Source organism: Caretta caretta, chromosome 2, assembly GCF_965140235.1.
Source record: "Caretta caretta isolate rCarCar2 chromosome 2, rCarCar1.hap1, whole genome shotgun sequence".
NCBI lineage: Eukaryota > Metazoa > Chordata > Testudines > Cheloniidae > Caretta > Caretta caretta.
This window is the reverse complement of record NC_134207.1, coordinates 202,579,434-202,597,776: the sequence shown is the minus strand read 5'-3', so window position 1 is coordinate 202,597,776 and position 18,343 is coordinate 202,579,434. Positions and strand designations below refer to the sequence as shown.

Sequence of the window (18,343 nt, the reverse complement as noted above, 5' to 3'; positions counted from 1 at the left end):
CTAGTGGAAAGGAAAATAAGTTTAATTTTTTAAAACTATGCTTTGGACTCTCCCTCCCTCTTTCTTTACTGCATACCCTCCCAAAAATCCATATGTTAAACAACTGGCATGCAGCATGCCCTATAAATAGAGCAAAAACATCACCTGCATGGATGTGTTTTTCAGTGGAAAATTGTGAGCTGGCTAATCAACGTCTGTCAGATTTTTTTGGTGGGAGTGAGGAAAAGAGAGAGGCAAGGCACCAGCTATGTAGAAATATGCTTTCTTACTGTGTCTCTGGTCACCTGCAACCTGTGAAGCATGTATTAAAGAAGCAACTTTGTAGTATGATGTAAGGCGTTTTCTAGTTTATTTATTTACTTTTTAGCTGATGGTTCGAACATTTCCTGCCTAAAAAAAGAGACTAAAATGCCACCTTGCATAGGATTGTAGCACACTGATGGGGCAGGGCATATGCAGTAGCTAGCTCTACTGCTAGCTCGTTGCTCAAAATCAAACTTAGATGTCTGTGACTAGTGTTTGGGAGTCAGAGAGGTCTTAAATGAGAGAGAGCTTTCTCTGGAAAGGGAATACTTTTCTTGTATGTTAAATTGTTCCAGGGTCAGTTTAGAAGAGTGATCAAGACTACCAGACCCATCCTGGACAAGCACAATATTTGGTGTGAAGGACCTTGAACCTTATGTGAGGAACAGGTGGCAAACCCTGTTGCTGGCGTGATCAGAATCCCATCTCTAGCTCATACAGTGCATAAGTTGATATTTTAGGGAGGGACAAGCTTTCAGCTAAACTGTTGTCTGGAGCAGTGAAATATATAGCCACAGGTTAGTTAATTTAATAATGGTAGCAAGCCTGTGTTTTAAAAATAGTTACACTGATATTTTAATGGATGATTGTACTGTGGTCTCATCAGATAAGTAGGGCTGGCCAAGACTGTGATGGGAGCCTTCCAAGCAAAGCCAGATGTAAGAAATGGATTGGATGCTCAGTTTGTGGCATTCTTCCTTCCAAGTAAGTACTGAACTAATATCCCACATGATATCAGGTGGAACTGTGCTGCTGCAGGTAGGCTGTGATATGAAACAGCAATAATCTCTGCTTATAGCATCATAGAAATGCAGGGCTGGAAGGGGCCTAAGAATGGTCATCTAGTCCATGTCCCTGATGTTGAGGAAAGATTAAATATACTTGGACTGTCCCTGAGAGGTGTTTGTCTAAGCTGTACTTAAAAACCTCCAATGATGGTCATTGCAAAATACAGGGGTGCTAACCTGAGGGGTGGTTTTTTTTTTTACCAAATTCCAAATTGAGTGCTGGGGAGGGGAGAAGAGGGAGTGAACTTTGCCAATTTAAACTTCAGAATGAATTTAGATATGCAAACACTAATCACTCAGGGTGAAATTTGGTTAATATAATATCCCTCCTGAAAGCTATTACTTATAGAATAGCTATAGGATGCTGGCATAGAATGGCTGCAATTTATCATTTCTGAGTCATGTAAGCTCTGTATAGTATGTATAGTCTGAAAGGCACTGTGAGACACTTGCTATAATTAGGGATTATTATTTTCAACTAATCATTTTCTGTTCTGCTTTCCCTTTCTGAATTTATTGTTTTTGTTATGTTTGCTTTGGCATTCATGTTTGCTGGTCCAGGGCCACATGGTGAATTTGGTTATTAACCAAATTGCTCCTTGCACAGATGGTACAATCCATTAAACATACTCAAGACCTATTGCTGGATCATTCCCTGATTTTTTTGGCTTTGGAAACCTTCTGAAGAAGCTTTGTCATGAAATAACTAATCTGTGGCAATGCCAGCACTAATAGTATTGTAATGACTTCTGTTTGAATCACATTTCTCTTGCCTTTTCTTTCAGTCTTTTCTAAGCTGTTCACATCAGTGTCTTTATTATGATGATCACATACAGTGATAGGCAAGATAAGCTTAGCATCTGTTCCCAAACTCTTTCCCCTGCTTCCCATTTGTTTCAGACAAAATTAACAGGCACCCCAGCCAGTTGAAAGTAAAGAGTGGCATTCTGTTGAGTCGGCAGAAGTCCCAAGGCAGATATGAATTGAGGTGTATGTAGGATAAGACATAATCTGGGGGCAATGGAATCATACAAGCCTACAGGGATCAAACAGTTAATGGCGTGGGACCCAGAGGATAACAGAGTTCAGGGAGAAGTGCCATGTAGATTTTAAAAAGGAGTGAGGGGTTTCTAAAGCCTAAATAATTTTGGACCACAGACATTTTTGTGTCTCATCAAAAGGACTAAAAAGTTTCTGGCAAATTTAGTATTTTCTAGTATTTGTAAATTTGATAGTGGGTTTTTTTTTTGTTTTTGTTTGGTTGGATGGTTGGGTTTTTTTGCAAAGGTGCAAACACATGGCCCTTTTAAGGCTAAGGGCTGTACTCTGCCAGTGTGCAAAGCTTCTATTAATACAAATCATAGCACCCATTCTTGTCTCAAATATTTCTCCAACTTTCACTAACCTGTTGCAAATCCTCTTCAATGATGTGCAGCTGCAGGACTCAACGTTCTTTTGCTGGTCCTGCTCCTACTTTCTTCATGTGGTTATCTTTAGAGTTCAATATAAAATTTAGCACTGTATGCATACTGTTTCACATCACGGTTGTCTTAGTGCAGTTGATTATGTAAATATTGAGTTGGTTTTCATTTTTGTACTACTTTGAGAATACTTTACTGATTCAGATTCCAAGCTACACAGGAGTCCATGAAATAACCAAGCGTTTAAGAATTAAAAAATGGTATAGGTAGATTCATAGAGTTTAAAGTCAGAATGGAGCATTACATCATCTAGTCTGAGCTTCTGTATATCCCAGGCCATTAAATTTCACTCAGTTAGCTTGTATTTGACCCACTTAGAGTGAAATTATGTACTGTACCTCTAAGAGGCATAACACAGAACTTATACTCCCAGAGAAAAGGGGCTATGGTGGCTGTCCCAAGCTAATGGTATTTCTGACCCCTTCTGGTCTTTGTTGGGATTCCCTCCAAGATCTTTTTCCACTTGGCTTCCCAAGAACTCAGTTCGACTCCAGCCTTCGTCACTCAGGTATCTTTATTTGGCATACGGCAGTGCTACGCTGAGTTGATCAGACTCAAAGGCAGCGGGGATGGATGCAGGATACATCACAACTTCAAAGTTACACAGAAACCTTCTCCCTTTATATACATGATGGTAAATGCAATGAGATGTGTACATTGCATCACAAATTTTTGGATTGGCTTGATTACTTTGCAGGAACCAATCCCTGTGCAAAATATGCCGTCCAAGCACTGTCCATGGTTTGATTTCCTCTTTACCTCATCTCTACATTCCTAACTTATTTTGTCCCTCGTTATCTAGTTCATAGCAAATAGTTCCCTGTGTATTCTCCCTCTTATCTTAGTTGGCTCAAACATTCCCTTTTCTTAGCCTACTCACCTATTTACTTATCTTATTTAGCACAAACATTCTGTTTTCAACCTGATGATTCGTTTATGTCCCTAATTCTATCTTCCAGAAAATGAGGCCTCCCTCCATGTGATAATTACTCATGTCAGGCTAGGCCAGTGCTACAGTCTTATCAAGTGTATTTCCCTCTCAGGTCTTAGGCAGTCACCATTCTTGTGTGGAATCACATGATTCTCCCACTCTCAGACCAGATTTTGAGTGCCATCCCTAGTTGATAACCATGATTCCCACAGCAGGCCTGACGTGTGTCCAGTACCTGCAGTTCTGTGCCCTCTAGAGCAGTGACCAAATAGCCTTTGAAAGAAAAGTATTATTTATTTAGAACAAAAGCATTTCAGAACAAATATCTTCAAACAAGAAAATGGATTATATACATACTGCCTCTTTCTAAGGCTACACAGTCTCTGGAAGTCAGGGATGGCCCAACTTCCTCAGACATTTCTGCAGGACCTGTCCCTGTCAGAGCTCACTGACAACTCTCCCCCCACCTATCTCTCCAGAGAGCCCTTTTATCTGTTTTGTGTCCCTTTGATCCCTAGGTTCCCAGAAATGGCAAAACAGCTGTGTAACTTCAGGCTGGAGCTTAGAAGTAGGCACTGTCCTATAATTGCCCCCCAAATGTTTGTTGGGGCATTATTTATCAAGATCTATTGTGATGCTTTCCTGCAAAAACTCCTTATTAAACTAGATCATACATTCATATAGGAAAGTCTAATAAACCCATGTAGTTAGACAGTAACTTTGCCTCACTGACGAAGTTGCCTGCAGTATTCATAAATTACATTGCAGCATTCCTAGATTATTACATAGAAACTCCACATCCACCACAGCAGCTTTAAATCATCTCTGCACCCTCCTGATCCTGGGCTGCTTTGGGGGCTGGAGACAGCTCCAGCTTAACTAGACAGCCCTGAGAGTCTGTCTGAACTACGGCAGGCTCACTGGGCTGCCCTATGGGCTGCACCACTTCCTGGAGTCACTGCAGCCCTGTGTATAGCAGCCCTGCCCCTGACACACATACATACAGACCTATCCTTTACCTGCCCCCTGCAGCAGGGCTTATGACAGAGTTCTCGAACAACCATATTGCAGCTGACTTCCATAGTTCCAGGGGAATCCTGCCCCAGGTAGACATGAGGCTTTTAGGGCCCTTTAGGGCCCTTTTCCCATGGCATAAAGAAGCTGGAGCAGGGCTGGTGATCTCATCCTTAAATTCCTCTCTTACCCAAGATTGCTCATATAGGCACTGAACATTTCTAATCAGATTTCCTCCTGTTCAGGGCCCCAGTCTGGCAAATACTTATGCATATACTTCACTGTACTCACCTCAGGAAAATTAAGGGTGTTCATAAGTGTTTGCAAGACCAGGCCTTTGGAGTGTTATTGTTCTTAAGGCTTTCAGTGTTAGCTGTAATGTTTACAAACATACCGTAAATCTGCATCAAAATGTCCCCTCTACAATTACTGTAACTAAGTAGGAAAGATATCTAAAGTGTTCTTTCCATTATATCTTTTTGTTTGTAATAACCTGGAAGCCACCTCAAAAGTATTTCCGCTAGAGCAGCATGCTGTAGGTGCAAAGGTCTATTGCCATCTCTTTTAACAATTGCTTTTTCTGTCTCATTTTGACCTAATTGACTGCCTCTTTTCTTGTGATGGTGTTCTTTTCACTGGTGTAGGATTTACTACATAAATAAAAGGTGTCTTTCTTAATTCATGATTTCGAAGTTGCACAAAATCCTCAGGAATAGTGTTTTGTTTGTTTTAATGAAAGAGAAGAGTGCACACAGAAACAGAATTAAAAAATGAAACTAGCCCTTTTTTTGTTGTTATTGTTGCCATTATTATGGTTCCTGTATTTCTACCTTTTAAGCAGAAGTACTATAAGTTCTGTGTTAAGGTGTACAACCATCACAGTCTAGATGGAAGGTGAGTGAATACTTCACTACTAATAATTTATTCATTGAACTTAGCGTCTCTTTTCTGCGTGTTCACTTTATAGAATATTTATGGAAAGTGAATTTCAAACTTGTAAACGTGAGTGTTGGCACCAGAAATCTAAATCTAAACATTATATGCATCCAATCAGAGAAAAGAAACTCTGTGACCTACATACATGTCCAATAAAAACTAACCAACACAACTCACATTTTAAATACTCACACAAAATCAATAGAATTACAATTATTATGAAATGAATTAATGGGAGAAAGTTATATGTTGCTTGTGGACAATTCACAATCAGAAGCTAAACTCCAGAATAAGGTACTCAATACAGATTATTCACTCAGCTCTTGCTGCTTACACAGCATACTGTACAAACCCAGAGTGCTGAAGACATCAGTTTCTAGGGAATTTATTTATTCTCCATTCAGCCAGAGGCAGTGTGAAAGGTGTGTGTGTGTGAGAGAGAGAGCGGATAAACCAAAAAATTAAAATGCAGAAGATATTGGGACAGGAGACATTTCCAAATGCCCATGAAAATAGGCTTTTAAATTATGGAGTGTAGTTACAGTAACAATTATAGCTAACCTAAGACCTCCTGTAGAATGTATTTCTGTCAATCGGCTGTGATTTAAGGGATTTATTATATTTCATTGAGGAACTTCCTGATTAAGGAAAACTGAGGGGATGAAACTGAGCTTTTCAGTGATATGGTAATCCCTTGTTATGTGCTCCTATATTTTCCATTAACAGTCAGTAAAATCCATACGAATTGAGCATATGGCATTTGATCTATATTTTTACATATTGCCAACATCCTTAAAAAGTTTTGTGTACTTCTTAATCCTAACTAAGCATTTCAATATTCCAGTTTGTGCTCCCAAATCTTTTTCTGACAGTGTTTTAGCCTTTTGTTCCCTAAAATACAAAACGTTATTAACATATTCTAGGAACCCAGACTTACAAAGAACTCAATAATCTATATGCATGCTTTGTTCCTAAAGCTCAGACTCAAGCCCTGCTATGAAGAATATTGAACCTTCAAAGCCAGAACAAGACAACATGATCCATCAAACCCTATCCTTTCAAGCCCAGCAATTATTAGCAATGCAAATCTACATACTCTACTGTTTAGCTCATTATCCCTAAAATTTGAATAGTGGCTGTACCTCTACATTCATTCTTTTTCCAAAATATGACTTAAAATCTCTCTTGAACAGATTGTGTATATATATTATTTACATTTTCACTGGCTTACCCCTGAAAATCCCCATAGATGATCTAACAGATATCTATACCACTGGGGGGTTACCATTTTATAACCTCAGTCCAGAAAAAAATCATCTCCAGATGATTAAAATATGTGGATTGACTTCCTGCATTGAATAATCAGCTTTTTCTGATGTGGAAGTACCATTCTTAGCCTTATAATTAAGGATAGGAGTTCGTCATGGAGGTCACAGATTCTGTGATTTTTGGTGACTTCAGCCCCGGGCGGGGGGGGGGCTTGGGCTGTCAGCCCTGGGTGGCAGGGTAAGCCCTGGGTTGTGAGGCTTGGGCTCTCAACCCTGGACAGCGAGTCAGTCACCCCGCCCCCCTGGGTAGGGGACTCGGGCTGTCAGCCTTCCCCCCACCCCAGCTCCTGGGCAGCAGGACTTGGGCTTCTGTGAATTATTGCTTATTGACTGTGACCAGTCCGTGACTTTTATTAAAAATAACCGTGACAAAATCTTAACCTTAATTACAATGAACATCGATAGAAGAGAATACAACTGTTGCACCGTCTGTACCAAATTCCAAAATGTATATGTTAAGATACTATACAATCCTAGGGAAACATCATACTGAGACTTTGAGCTTGATTCTGATCTTGGTACTTAGTCTATTACCACAGTATCTTGTGAAATCAGTTACTGCGTTGTGTACAAGGTTTTACAAGATACAAAAGGATACATGTACTGTATTTGAAATCTGAATCAGATCATCTGAGTATCTTCAGCATGACTCACATTAACATTAGTGACATTTTCCTAATGTGTCTATTTGGGAAATACCTCTTCAACTTTGTTTTCAAAATGTGTTTATAACCTTAACCTTATTTCTCTTTTAAATCCAGTATACAGTTTGTACAATTGTGTCCTCTTTCTTTTCATGGAAGCCACACAACACTTTAAAGAAATCTGTGTATTGTCCTAAAGCAAAAAAATGTTTTAGTAGATTGGAAATTAGGACAGTTCCTTGGTTCCTGTGATAATTCCTCTGATACTAAAGTTTATGCAGTCAGAGGCAGAAAGTGAAACCCTGGGTATGTGGATACTGCAGTTTTTAAATTTCCTGCTCTTAGTTCATGCCCTTGTACATTTTTATTCTTTTTCTCTTTGAGAATTATAGTTTTGGAGAGGAGAGAGAGTCAGAAGAGACTTAGAATGCCTCTTTTTCAGAGAACTCTGCCCACTTTAAGGTTGATCTATTATGTGTAAAAAGAAAAGGAGTACTTGGGGCACCTTGGAGACTAACAAATTTATTTGAGCATAAGCTTTAGCTCACGAAAGCTCATGCTCAAATAAATTTGTTAGTTTCTAAGGTGCCACAAGTACTCCTTTTCTTTTTGTGAATACAAATTAACATGGCTGCTACTCTGAAACCTGTCTATTATGTGTGTGGGTTTCAAAAACGTTTACCATTGAGCATTATTTCTGTCAAAGCAAATGAGCTCAGGCACCACCTGTATGTGAAATGGATACAATATTTATCTTTATCCACTATTAATGAAGTATTAGAATACTAGAGATATGCAATTATAATGTTCTTTACTTTGGCATGCTTCAGTGAAATGGATAAGCTTGTTCCTGGGCACATAGCTTATCCAAATGTGTTGATTCAGACTGAAACTGCCCACCTATGGGGCCAGGGACAAAAGAGAGAACAGGCTGTATGGACAGAATAAGGGGAACCAATGGGAGGAGAGGATGGGGGACAGGCTCTCAACAGGAAACCTGTCACCACCGATCTGCTCCCCCTTGAACCTCTGTCCCTCCCTTTAGCTACCTTTCACCAGCCTGTACCTCCATAAATCTTCTGATCCCCCATTATTTTCCTTTCCCGATTAGCAATGCTCTGAGGCAGCTGGTTGCTCTCTCCTCCTCCTCCTCCCTCAGGCAAATCTACAGTAGCTGGGTTACCAGCAGCATACAGTGAGAATGGTGAGGAAAGGTTCAGTGCACTCATTGCTGGCACAACATTAATCCCTGGCAGTCAGGTAGAGTCCCTGCAGGGGAAATGCTGTTCAGCCCCTATAGCCCAGCTGAATGCATGCATAAAATCTCCAATAAATTTGTTAGTCTCTAAGGTGCCATAAGTACTCCTGTTCTTTTTGTAGATACAGACTAACACGGCTGCTACTCTGAAATAAAATCTAAAGCCATTCCATGCAGAAATTTTTGGATTTCCTTATTTTCAAGGCTGCACATATAACTCTCCTTTATACTCCAGGAAGAAAGTTCAAAAGAGAAGATTTTTGCTCACATTTAACAATGCGCGCCCACACACAAGTCCTTTCTTGGTAAAACCCAAACAAGATTCTGGCAGGCAAATTAATATTTTCATATTTCTGTTTGTTAAACTGCTAATTCATGTGGCTGGTTTTGTAGATCTTAATTAATATTATATCAATATATATTTAACCCTTATACTGCAGTGGTGTCTAGAGGCCCCAAAGTGCTAGGCACTATACACACCTATATTAAATGAATCTAATTAATACCAGGTGTGTCTGGGTGCAGGTGTGCATGCAAGTCAGGCCTTTAGTATCACATTAAACTGATCTTTTATAAACTGTAGTATTTAGCACACTGAATGTTTCTATTGCTCCAAACTATCTAGGGCCCAGGTGCCGAGTTCCTTCCGCTGACATTGATTACAATCAGAGCTGAAAGGGCTTGACATCTGACCATATCAGAGCTTTTACTGCTTAGACAAAATTAAACATTGGGGAAGCATACATTTTGTGTGGCAATAATATGACTTCATTTTTATGAGTAATTACAAAACTATTCACCTAATAGCCTTATAAACTGCAAGAGCTCTGATCTGATGACAAAACAACCAAGATTTTAAGAAATGGGTTACCAAAATTAATCTGCTGAAGTAAAATATTCAAAAGCACTTAAGTTATTTATGCTCTGAAGATCCCTTGACTTTCAATGTGACTTAGGCTCCTAAGTTACTTTTGAATTGGTGACTTAGGCCCAAATCCTCTATTTAGGTGCTTAAATCCCATTGAAGTCAAATAATTTTGAGGATCTGGGCTTGAGGGCTAGATTTACAAAGATTAAAAGTAAATGGGCCTTAGGTGCCTACCTCACGTAGGCGCTTCTGTAAATCCTACTAGCCTCCTATCTGCATTTTTAGACACAGTAAATACCTTTGTAAATCTGGCCCTTAAGCTTTGAAAATGTTACCTAGAGTTTGTATGTAGACATCTACGTAAATAGTATAATTTTTCAGAAGTGCTGAGCATCTCTCAGATCCCTCTGATTTCGAAGGGAGATGCTGGGTAGTCAGCACTTTTGAAAATCAGGACACTTATTTTGGAGCCTAAGGGGAGATTTTCAAAGGCACAGATGGTAGTTTGACTTTCTGTGGGAGTTAGGAGCCTAACTTTAGGGATCCATTTTTGAAAATTGTTGGCCTACCTGTCACTGTTCTAGATTCCTACATTATTTAAGGACCGATCATACAACGAACTCTGTGCCTACGTGGAGACCTATCAAAGTCATTGGAGCTCCCTGTACAGAGATCCATCCATGTACGTCCAGTGCAGGTTCATGTCCCTAGTCTTGTTTTACTTTGGAATAAAATGTTAATTTTACAGGAACTCCCTATTTCTTTAAAATGGAAGGTACGTTTTCTGGTCAACAACTTGGTCCTGACAGAGTCTATTTCAAAGATGTTTCACTATCAGTGGCCTTTTGAATTTAATTTGTGGAATATACATTTGTTTTATTATGAGATTTCCTTGCTGTTCCATCATATAAAATTGCCCTTGGAAGCCAAAACTGTGCAGATTCACTTATTTTCTGCTACTACTACATTTTTTCCCTCCTCAGGTAATATCAAGATTATCAAACAAGTCTACGCCATCTCAGGTATGATTGTCTGCTTTTAAATATGATGAGCTTAACTCTGAAACGTAAGTGCCTAGGGCCTGATCCAAAGCCCTTTTAAGTCAATGGAAAGGCTCCCACTGACGTCGGTGGGTTTTGAATCAGGCCCTTAAATAGGATCCTGCATTTGAATGCTGAAAACTGCTGTTCGGTGTACCTTATAAATGACAATTTTCTATGCCTAAATGCTCAGGCATCTTAGCATCCAGATGCTGGATTTGGATGTTCCATTAATGCATATTCATTTTAAAGCTGATCCTGGAATGTTTACTCAACCCAAATGATAGACATGGAAAGTTCAATTTACATAAAATTCTTTCTCATATCAGAGTTCTGTATAGTTTTCTCATCAGCCTTCTATATAGCAGGGAGGCCATTATTATCTTCTTGACAGACAGGCCTTTGCTATTACATTTTATATTCTTGACTTTTTAGACATATCAGATTGAAAAGATCTGGCTCAGTGTATCTGCATTAACAATAATAATTGTATAATGTTTACTCAGTAAACTGATAGTACAAGTAGAATAGCAAAGTTAAACTCCTGCTTCAAAATATGAGGACAAGGAGTGATGGGCAAATCTCAAAAGATTGTTCACCCAAAATTTGTATCTTTACCCAAACTATCCAAACTGATATGATTGTGGACAATTGGACCGGAAATCTCTTCAGAACAGACTCCCACGTTTTTAATCACGCTGAAAATGCTCCAGAAAAGGTTTCTTTTGGGCTCAGTTGAATTTGGCTGTCCCATTTATTTGAGATGTGTGGAGTTTGTAAGAATGACTTAGGACCTGATTCTGCTACTCATAGTGATAATATCTTGCCTCACAAGTTGTAGCGTGGGACTAAATGGGACTACTTGTGAAGCAAGGCCCTGACTCGGAAATAAGCTCCATGTGGGCAGATCTCTGCAACTCACTGCACTGGTATTTTGTTTCCAAGAAATAATAATAATAATAAATTAATAATGCATAACTCTTATATAGCCATTTTCATTAGCAGATATTAAAGTGATTTACAAAGGCATACCATTATTCCTATTTTACAATTGGGGAGCTGAGGCACAGAGACATGATTTCCCCAAGGTCACCCAGCAGTAGAGTGGCAGGTCTTCAAAGTCTATTAGGCCCCTCTGCCTCCTAAAATAAGCACCTACAGACCATCCTACAATCTGTATTCTTTAATAAATTCATCTCTATATTTTGATGAGTTAGTTCTTCAGAAGGTAATCCTGTTACACTGTTTTGCATTAATAGGGCTCTGTGGGAGGTCAGGGGTCTGGCTATAAGGTAGTAAGATCAGAGTGTAAGGTCCCACTCAGTGTGACTAAGAGGAGGAACCAGGATGCATTCAGGTCCTAAGTGAACTGTATCACTCCTTATAACTGACTATACTGGCCATATACTGGACTGTGGGTATATATGTCACTTACTTAAAACTCATTCCTTAATGCATCAACAGTCTGACAGCATTAACTTCAGAAGAACTAACTCCTCAAAAGACAGAGAGAAACCTATTAAAGTATATGTATTCTGGGTGGCTTGTAAGAACTAAAGTCAAGCAACATTTTTCAGTAACAAAATATATTTGCAGTGAGTTCACTAGCTATGTTCCTAGAGGGCTTTTCTATATTTACGTGAGGGTCTAAAGAGAGAGAGAGCGAGATAAACAACAGGTGGGTCCCAAAATAACATTTGTTCTAATGAAAAATAAAAGCTCTAAAGGATTTGGTTTTATTCAAGTATGAACATCAGAGCAAATCACCTGTCCCTGCAGTGCTGGGCTTTGAAGTTTATATTAATATGAATTATCCACTATTTTAGACAGAGCCCAAGGGAAATGGCAGCATAAACAAGAGACTCCCATCAATTGTGGAAGACGAAGAAGACGAGGATGAAGGAGAAGAAGAGGAGAATGCTATCCTTTCTCCAATCTACACTAGGAGCACAACCTCATCCCAAGAGAAGAAGGCTGGAAGCAATAAAAGCTATCTAGGGATAAACTTGAAACAGTTGGCCTCAGGAACGGTGCCCTTTCACTCCCCTATCCGAGTTTGCAGTTCAAACCCTGCAAGAACGAGACATGAAACTGAACTCCACTACTACTCCAGAAAGAGAGAGAAAAACCTAAAACTGCACCTTTCAACACTGAACACCATTGGTCCCCCTGACCTCAGCCCAAGGTAATAGCTCTAAACATTTATCTTTATTTATTCCCCATCACATAAGTCTGCTTTTAAGTATCAGGTCATGAATTTTTTTCTTAATGCTGTAAAATTCTTGTTTTTCTTTAATGTTAGCATCTAACCTTCCTGGAGTCTTCCTATCCCAGCCATCCTGCATGAACAGGGGGAATCCTTTATTAATAAGAACAAGAATGTTATTTAGCCCCTGACAGGGGAAATGTTAGGACTTCACGGCTGTATTACAAGATAAAGATGATGATACAACAGTGGAAGTTACATGTGCTCAGCATATATGAAAATGAGATGAAATATTTAGATGAGGAGCTACTGATTTCAGTGCCTAACTTGAGGCACCCAGATTTTAAATGTTGGCCTTAACCCCTCTATGCATCAATATACCCTCTGTAGAACAAGTATGAAAATACATACCTTGCAGGAGCACTATGAGGCTTAATTTTGTAAACCATTTTGAGTCCCTCAGAGGAAAGGCTATATCCAGAGTGATCACTGTCAGTGCATAGCCACGTATACACAAAGTGACTGGAGTAGGTTATAGTTTACAGTTTTCAAAAAGTGACAGATTGTATAATGGCAACCTGGCTTTACATGTTGGATGGAAAGTAACTATGAAGTTTTTAAGATCAGCTTTTCTCTAAAAATGTGTGGCAAAACAAAATACATGATGGTGTGTGGTTGTATAAAAGTATGATTAGTACAAGTGTGGAATGACCTCATTAATGGCAACGCTGCTTATGTAGGTTATTCAGAAATCATAAGCTTTTATTAGCAAAAACTATAGCCTTGAGGACAGATCCTCAGCTCATGTAAGTCACCATAGGGAGCTGTACCAGTTGAGTATTTGGCCCTTCATATGTCTTGGTTTGGGCGTTTTAATTCACATCCTCCAACAGTTTTGAAGTATTGTATATTTTCAAAAGTTTTCTCTGTTCACTAGTGATAGACAAGTTAATGTAAAAATCTCTTCTCCTCTCAGGGTTATGGTAGTGGTAAAGTAAACATGAAAACCACCGACTCAGCATCACAAATATACAATAGGTCTAGCTGGGTCAAAATTTATTTAGGAAATCATGCAATAAACCCAGTATAGCCAGAATTCACATAGTTACATGCAGCAAACCAACCCCTTGTGGTGTTAGTATATCTGTGGAAGCATGTGATAGGTCAGCTTCAGTGTTAGAAAAAGTCTTTCATCTCTACGATAGGTCACACATTTGATTTGGTTCAAGTAAGTTATGACTGAAAGTCATTACCATTTGATGGCCTGTGGAAAATGAGTAGTAGTTCAGTAAATCCTTGGTTCATAGTGCCTATTAAAAATTGTCCATTACAATCAGACATGGCTAGACACTGGCCTCCAATTTTGTGGGAGCAAACTGCAGGTGTATTGTTACACACTATTATTTCCATACATACTTTTGCATATGCAAAATTAGAGTCCTGTTTATAGTTAGGCTGGAAATGTAGCCCATAACATACACGATTTGAGACTTCTTATCCTGCCAGCCAAAATCCCTTTCTCTGTAATTTCCCAACTACATTTGCAATATCAGAACATGTTGAACAAAATAAAAAAGAAAGTCAGAAACCTGGAGCAAGTGTTTTTTCCAGTTAGTATGAAAATGCAAATAGGACCCTAACCAATGGCTAAATGTTGGCCTACTTTTGGGCAGGAGTGTAAGAATGAGGGGGAGATGTGCAAGAAACCACCTCAACTTGTGATCCCTCTAGAAGGAGCAGCCACAGTGTTGCTGAGGAAATGTATGCCGTCCTCTCTCCCAGCATTCTGCATTGATATTATCCACCTGAAGAAAGGCAGAATGAGGGCAGGGCCATGACCCCAACCTGCCAGGGTGGCTCCAGTCTGCATTCTCAAGGAATCCCTAGGGGAAATTCTGGCTGGACCAACCAGAATTCCACCTGGGGACTTCAGCTGTATCTCCAGTGCAGGCCTCTGCAGCCCTGAGACTACAGTAGTGGCCACATTACAGATTAGAGGAAAGGGGTACAATTCCCCTTTACCTCAAACAGATGATCAAGCACGCCACCTGAGTAGTTAGGCACTGCACATGTTTCAGACTTTGGGCCATAGTCATATCATTTTGTGGAGAATAAACACTTCCCTGTCAGATGGCTCCACTGTATAGATAATTGAGGTAGTGTTATATATTTTTCCCCTGTAAATCAATATCAGTATTTTTTGAACATAGGGCAATAGCCTCAGCTAATGTTAACTGGTGTAGCTCTATTGACTTCAATGGAGCTAGGTAGATTTACTCTACATGAGAGTTTTACCCATAGTCTGTGAATTGTGTTTCCTTATGTGTTTGCACAGCACCTAGCAAAATTAGCGCCCCAACCCAGACTGGAACTGAAGGGCACTACTGCAATAGTGTTAATATGTATTAATAATAATCAAATAACTCTCCTCGGTCCTACAACCTATTAAATAGGTGTCCAACTCGTAGGAAGCCACTTACATTTGGAGCACTATCCATTCAGCCTTCATCAGAACAGCCTTACCTTATTTCTGAAAATATTTTGCTTTGCTGCTATCACAGCAACTATCAGCCAAGCCTGTTTGTTTGTAGGAAATGCTTCCAAGACCATATCTATTCTAGTATTTACAATACTCACAGCTGGCATGGCCAGTATATTCATATAAAAATGGCATTCATCCTCCTCTACACTTAATAGGAAAAGCACATTGGTAAAATCCTATATGAGACAGAAATGGGTGCACTGATTACACTACCAGACTCTGGGAGTCTTAATTTTCCTTAAAAGAAAATCAGTCTCCTTCTGGGTTCACTAAAGGACCCAAGAAGTCTGCAATATCATCGATACTAGAAGAGACAATGGTTGTAAAGGATTTCTGGTTGTACTCTGGGGAAATTCCTTCCACAACTTCATCAGAAGGAACAATTAAGGCCTGATTCCAAGCCGGTTAATGTCAGTGGGAGTCTTTCCACTGACTTAATGGGCTGTTAGTCAGGCCCTTGATGTCTACATGTAAGTCTATACATACCTCACTTTTGACATTACCTTTCAGTTCACCTTTAATCCTGAAGTAACACTACAACCCCTCCATATATTAGTAAGGTCTCTTGTTAGTTTAAACTATGGATCTGCTGTAATTTTCAGTGCATATCTAATAGTTTTTTACCATGCTTATTTCCCATATGGGTTTTAAATGCAATGAAGATATTAATGTTTTAATCCATGAATAACCTCTACAAAGTGGATATTTAATGTGAGTTAAAACTTATTCTTTGAAGACGTGAGACCAAATCGTATCACTCGGCTTTTGTACTGAATTTCCAAACAAATTAATCATCTGAATTTCCAGCTGCAGGAAACACCATAGTCCTGAGTAGGTCATCTTTTCATGAGTCCCATCTTCTTCTCTGTCACCCTTACACAAGTTTTCTAGTGACGATAATTTTTTGTATGCACCTAATACAGTAAAGTGTAATCACTTCCAATTGAAATCCTGATCCTGCCAACAGATGCACTAGTACAGAGTCTTGCACCCACTGAGTCCAGTAACACTCTGCATGTGCACAGTGAATTAGGAGGATCAAGACTATAATACATATTTTGCTGCAAGCACATCTCTCAACTCAAACCCACCACCAATCCCACTGTGTTCTCTGTTTTCCAGATTTGCCCAGCCATGAGGTTTTTGCATTTGAGGAGAAGAATAAGTACATCCTTATTTCATGTAAAGTTTAGTTCCTGTTGTACAGGTGTCCCCTTATCACAAAAAACACCTCACAATTAGCTGTGTAAGAAGAGAGGCCAAGAACTGGCTGAGCATAAAACTGACTTCTCTTCTAGAAGTCACCCCTCTGTGTCAGTGTTGAGGCAATGTTAGCGAAGACTGTACCAGTTCCCATGCTGTGCCTGTTGTGTGGACAAAGTGAGGATTTCATTGTCCACTGTTGTCAGCTGAGCACCTTTTACAAGCACTTGGGTTCGCTTGAAAACATTATGGGATAAAGACTTATATTCATATTACAAAACATGAATACATCAAAATAAGAAATAGTCAAACATATATTAATGGCCTATGCGTCTAATTTTTCCATTCTTCATCTTCATGGGCTTGATTCAGATATTACTTATACGGAAGTGAAACAGGGGAGTAGCTTCATGGGACTCAAATGGTGCAAAACTGGTGCAAGTGAAAGAAAAATCTGCCCTTTTGTCTCAAATGCTTTTCTACAAAGTGAGCGTTTATATGTTAACGTGTGTTTCTGTATACACAAATGGATGGTTCTGTAGACACAGTGTCTGGAGGCCCAGTTGAAAAGGTCTGTTTCATAGATCAATCTTTTATTTGTTGGTTTGGTTGATTGGTTTAAGGTTTTTGATATGATGTGCACTCTCCCCTTTCTCTCTCTCTGACAAACACATAAGTACAGCTTTGAGCTATGCTTGCATACCACAATAAAAACCCATCCGATTCAAAATAAGGTTCTGATACAGTGATCTTATTCTCAATAGTATTTTGCATCTCAGGAGCTCCATTGACTGTGATTCTTAGAGCAGCTTGAGTTTCACCTTAGCTTAGTGAAGCAATTTTAACCCTGTGTTTAGCCGTACGTATGCAAACTCAAAAGAAAGAACAATCCCATAGGAGGACTGAATAGCTGAAGAGCTTGGGGAAGTTTTCCTGAATTTGGTATGGCATTTGTTACTCTGATTAGATGTTTGCCCATGTGTTGGGAAGATCTAAGGAACCACAAGTGGAATTGCAGCCTGATCATTGCAGTGCATTGAAACAATCTGGATTTCCATTCTACTTCCTTATAAACAGAGTTTCACCAGAGCCAAGTTTGCTGTGGGTCAAATTACTGTTTCTACTTTCAGGGTTGCAAAAGATGGGTTTGTAACGTGGCTTGAGTTGGGGTGAGTCAGGGCAGGCTCTATACTGATCTTTTAGTTACAGTCTTCTACACCCCCATGGAGGGGGGCATGCTAGGGCTACTGTCAGCCATGCCTGAGTAAGAACTAAGTACAGACTTCAGGATTTGGCTCTTAATACAGCTTATATAGGTACACCTATAAAGAGCATGCAGTGTAATTCATAATGTCACCAATAAAAAAGCACCTTGAAGTCACTGGGAGCCCTTCCTGGGACTTCAGTGGGCATTGGTTTAGGCCCAGTATCGGTACTGGCAAGCAGCAAACCTTATTTGCAGGAAAGATGGTAGACTGATATTGGCAGGGCTGGGTAAACAGAACAGTGGAACAGTCAAAGCTAGCTGTTACTATTGTGTTTGCCTGCACAGAGTAGACAGAGCTTTTGACCTGGCACTGCTAACTCCGTGGCCGGCACCATGTTACCCGTGGAACTCCTGGGGGTTCACACAACCTTCCCAGGTTGCCCAATCAGTGCCGGGAGCCTCACAGAGGCCAGTGGCCTCAGTATCCCATCCTTCTCCGGTGCTTGAGGCTTCTGGGGGTCAGACCCCACAGGTCCAGGAGAACCCAGGGGAGCAAGCTGCTGAACCACCAATGGAAGTGGAGGTTCTCACGGC

General features: G+C 39.8%; 1 protein-coding gene across 1 annotated transcript in view; it reads left to right on the top strand.

Annotated features, from left to right (window-relative positions):
• Positions 1–18,343, top strand: part of KCNH8 (potassium voltage-gated channel subfamily H member 8) — a 386,604-nt gene that overhangs the window by 347,055 nt on the left and 21,206 nt on the right. The window contains exons 12-13 of the mRNA XM_048838548.2: positions 10,535–10,573; positions 12,418–12,776. Of these exons, the coding sequence (XP_048694505.1) occupies positions 10,535–10,573; positions 12,418–12,776 (398 nt within the window). The remainder of the gene's footprint in view (positions 1–10,534; positions 10,574–12,417; positions 12,777–18,343) is intronic.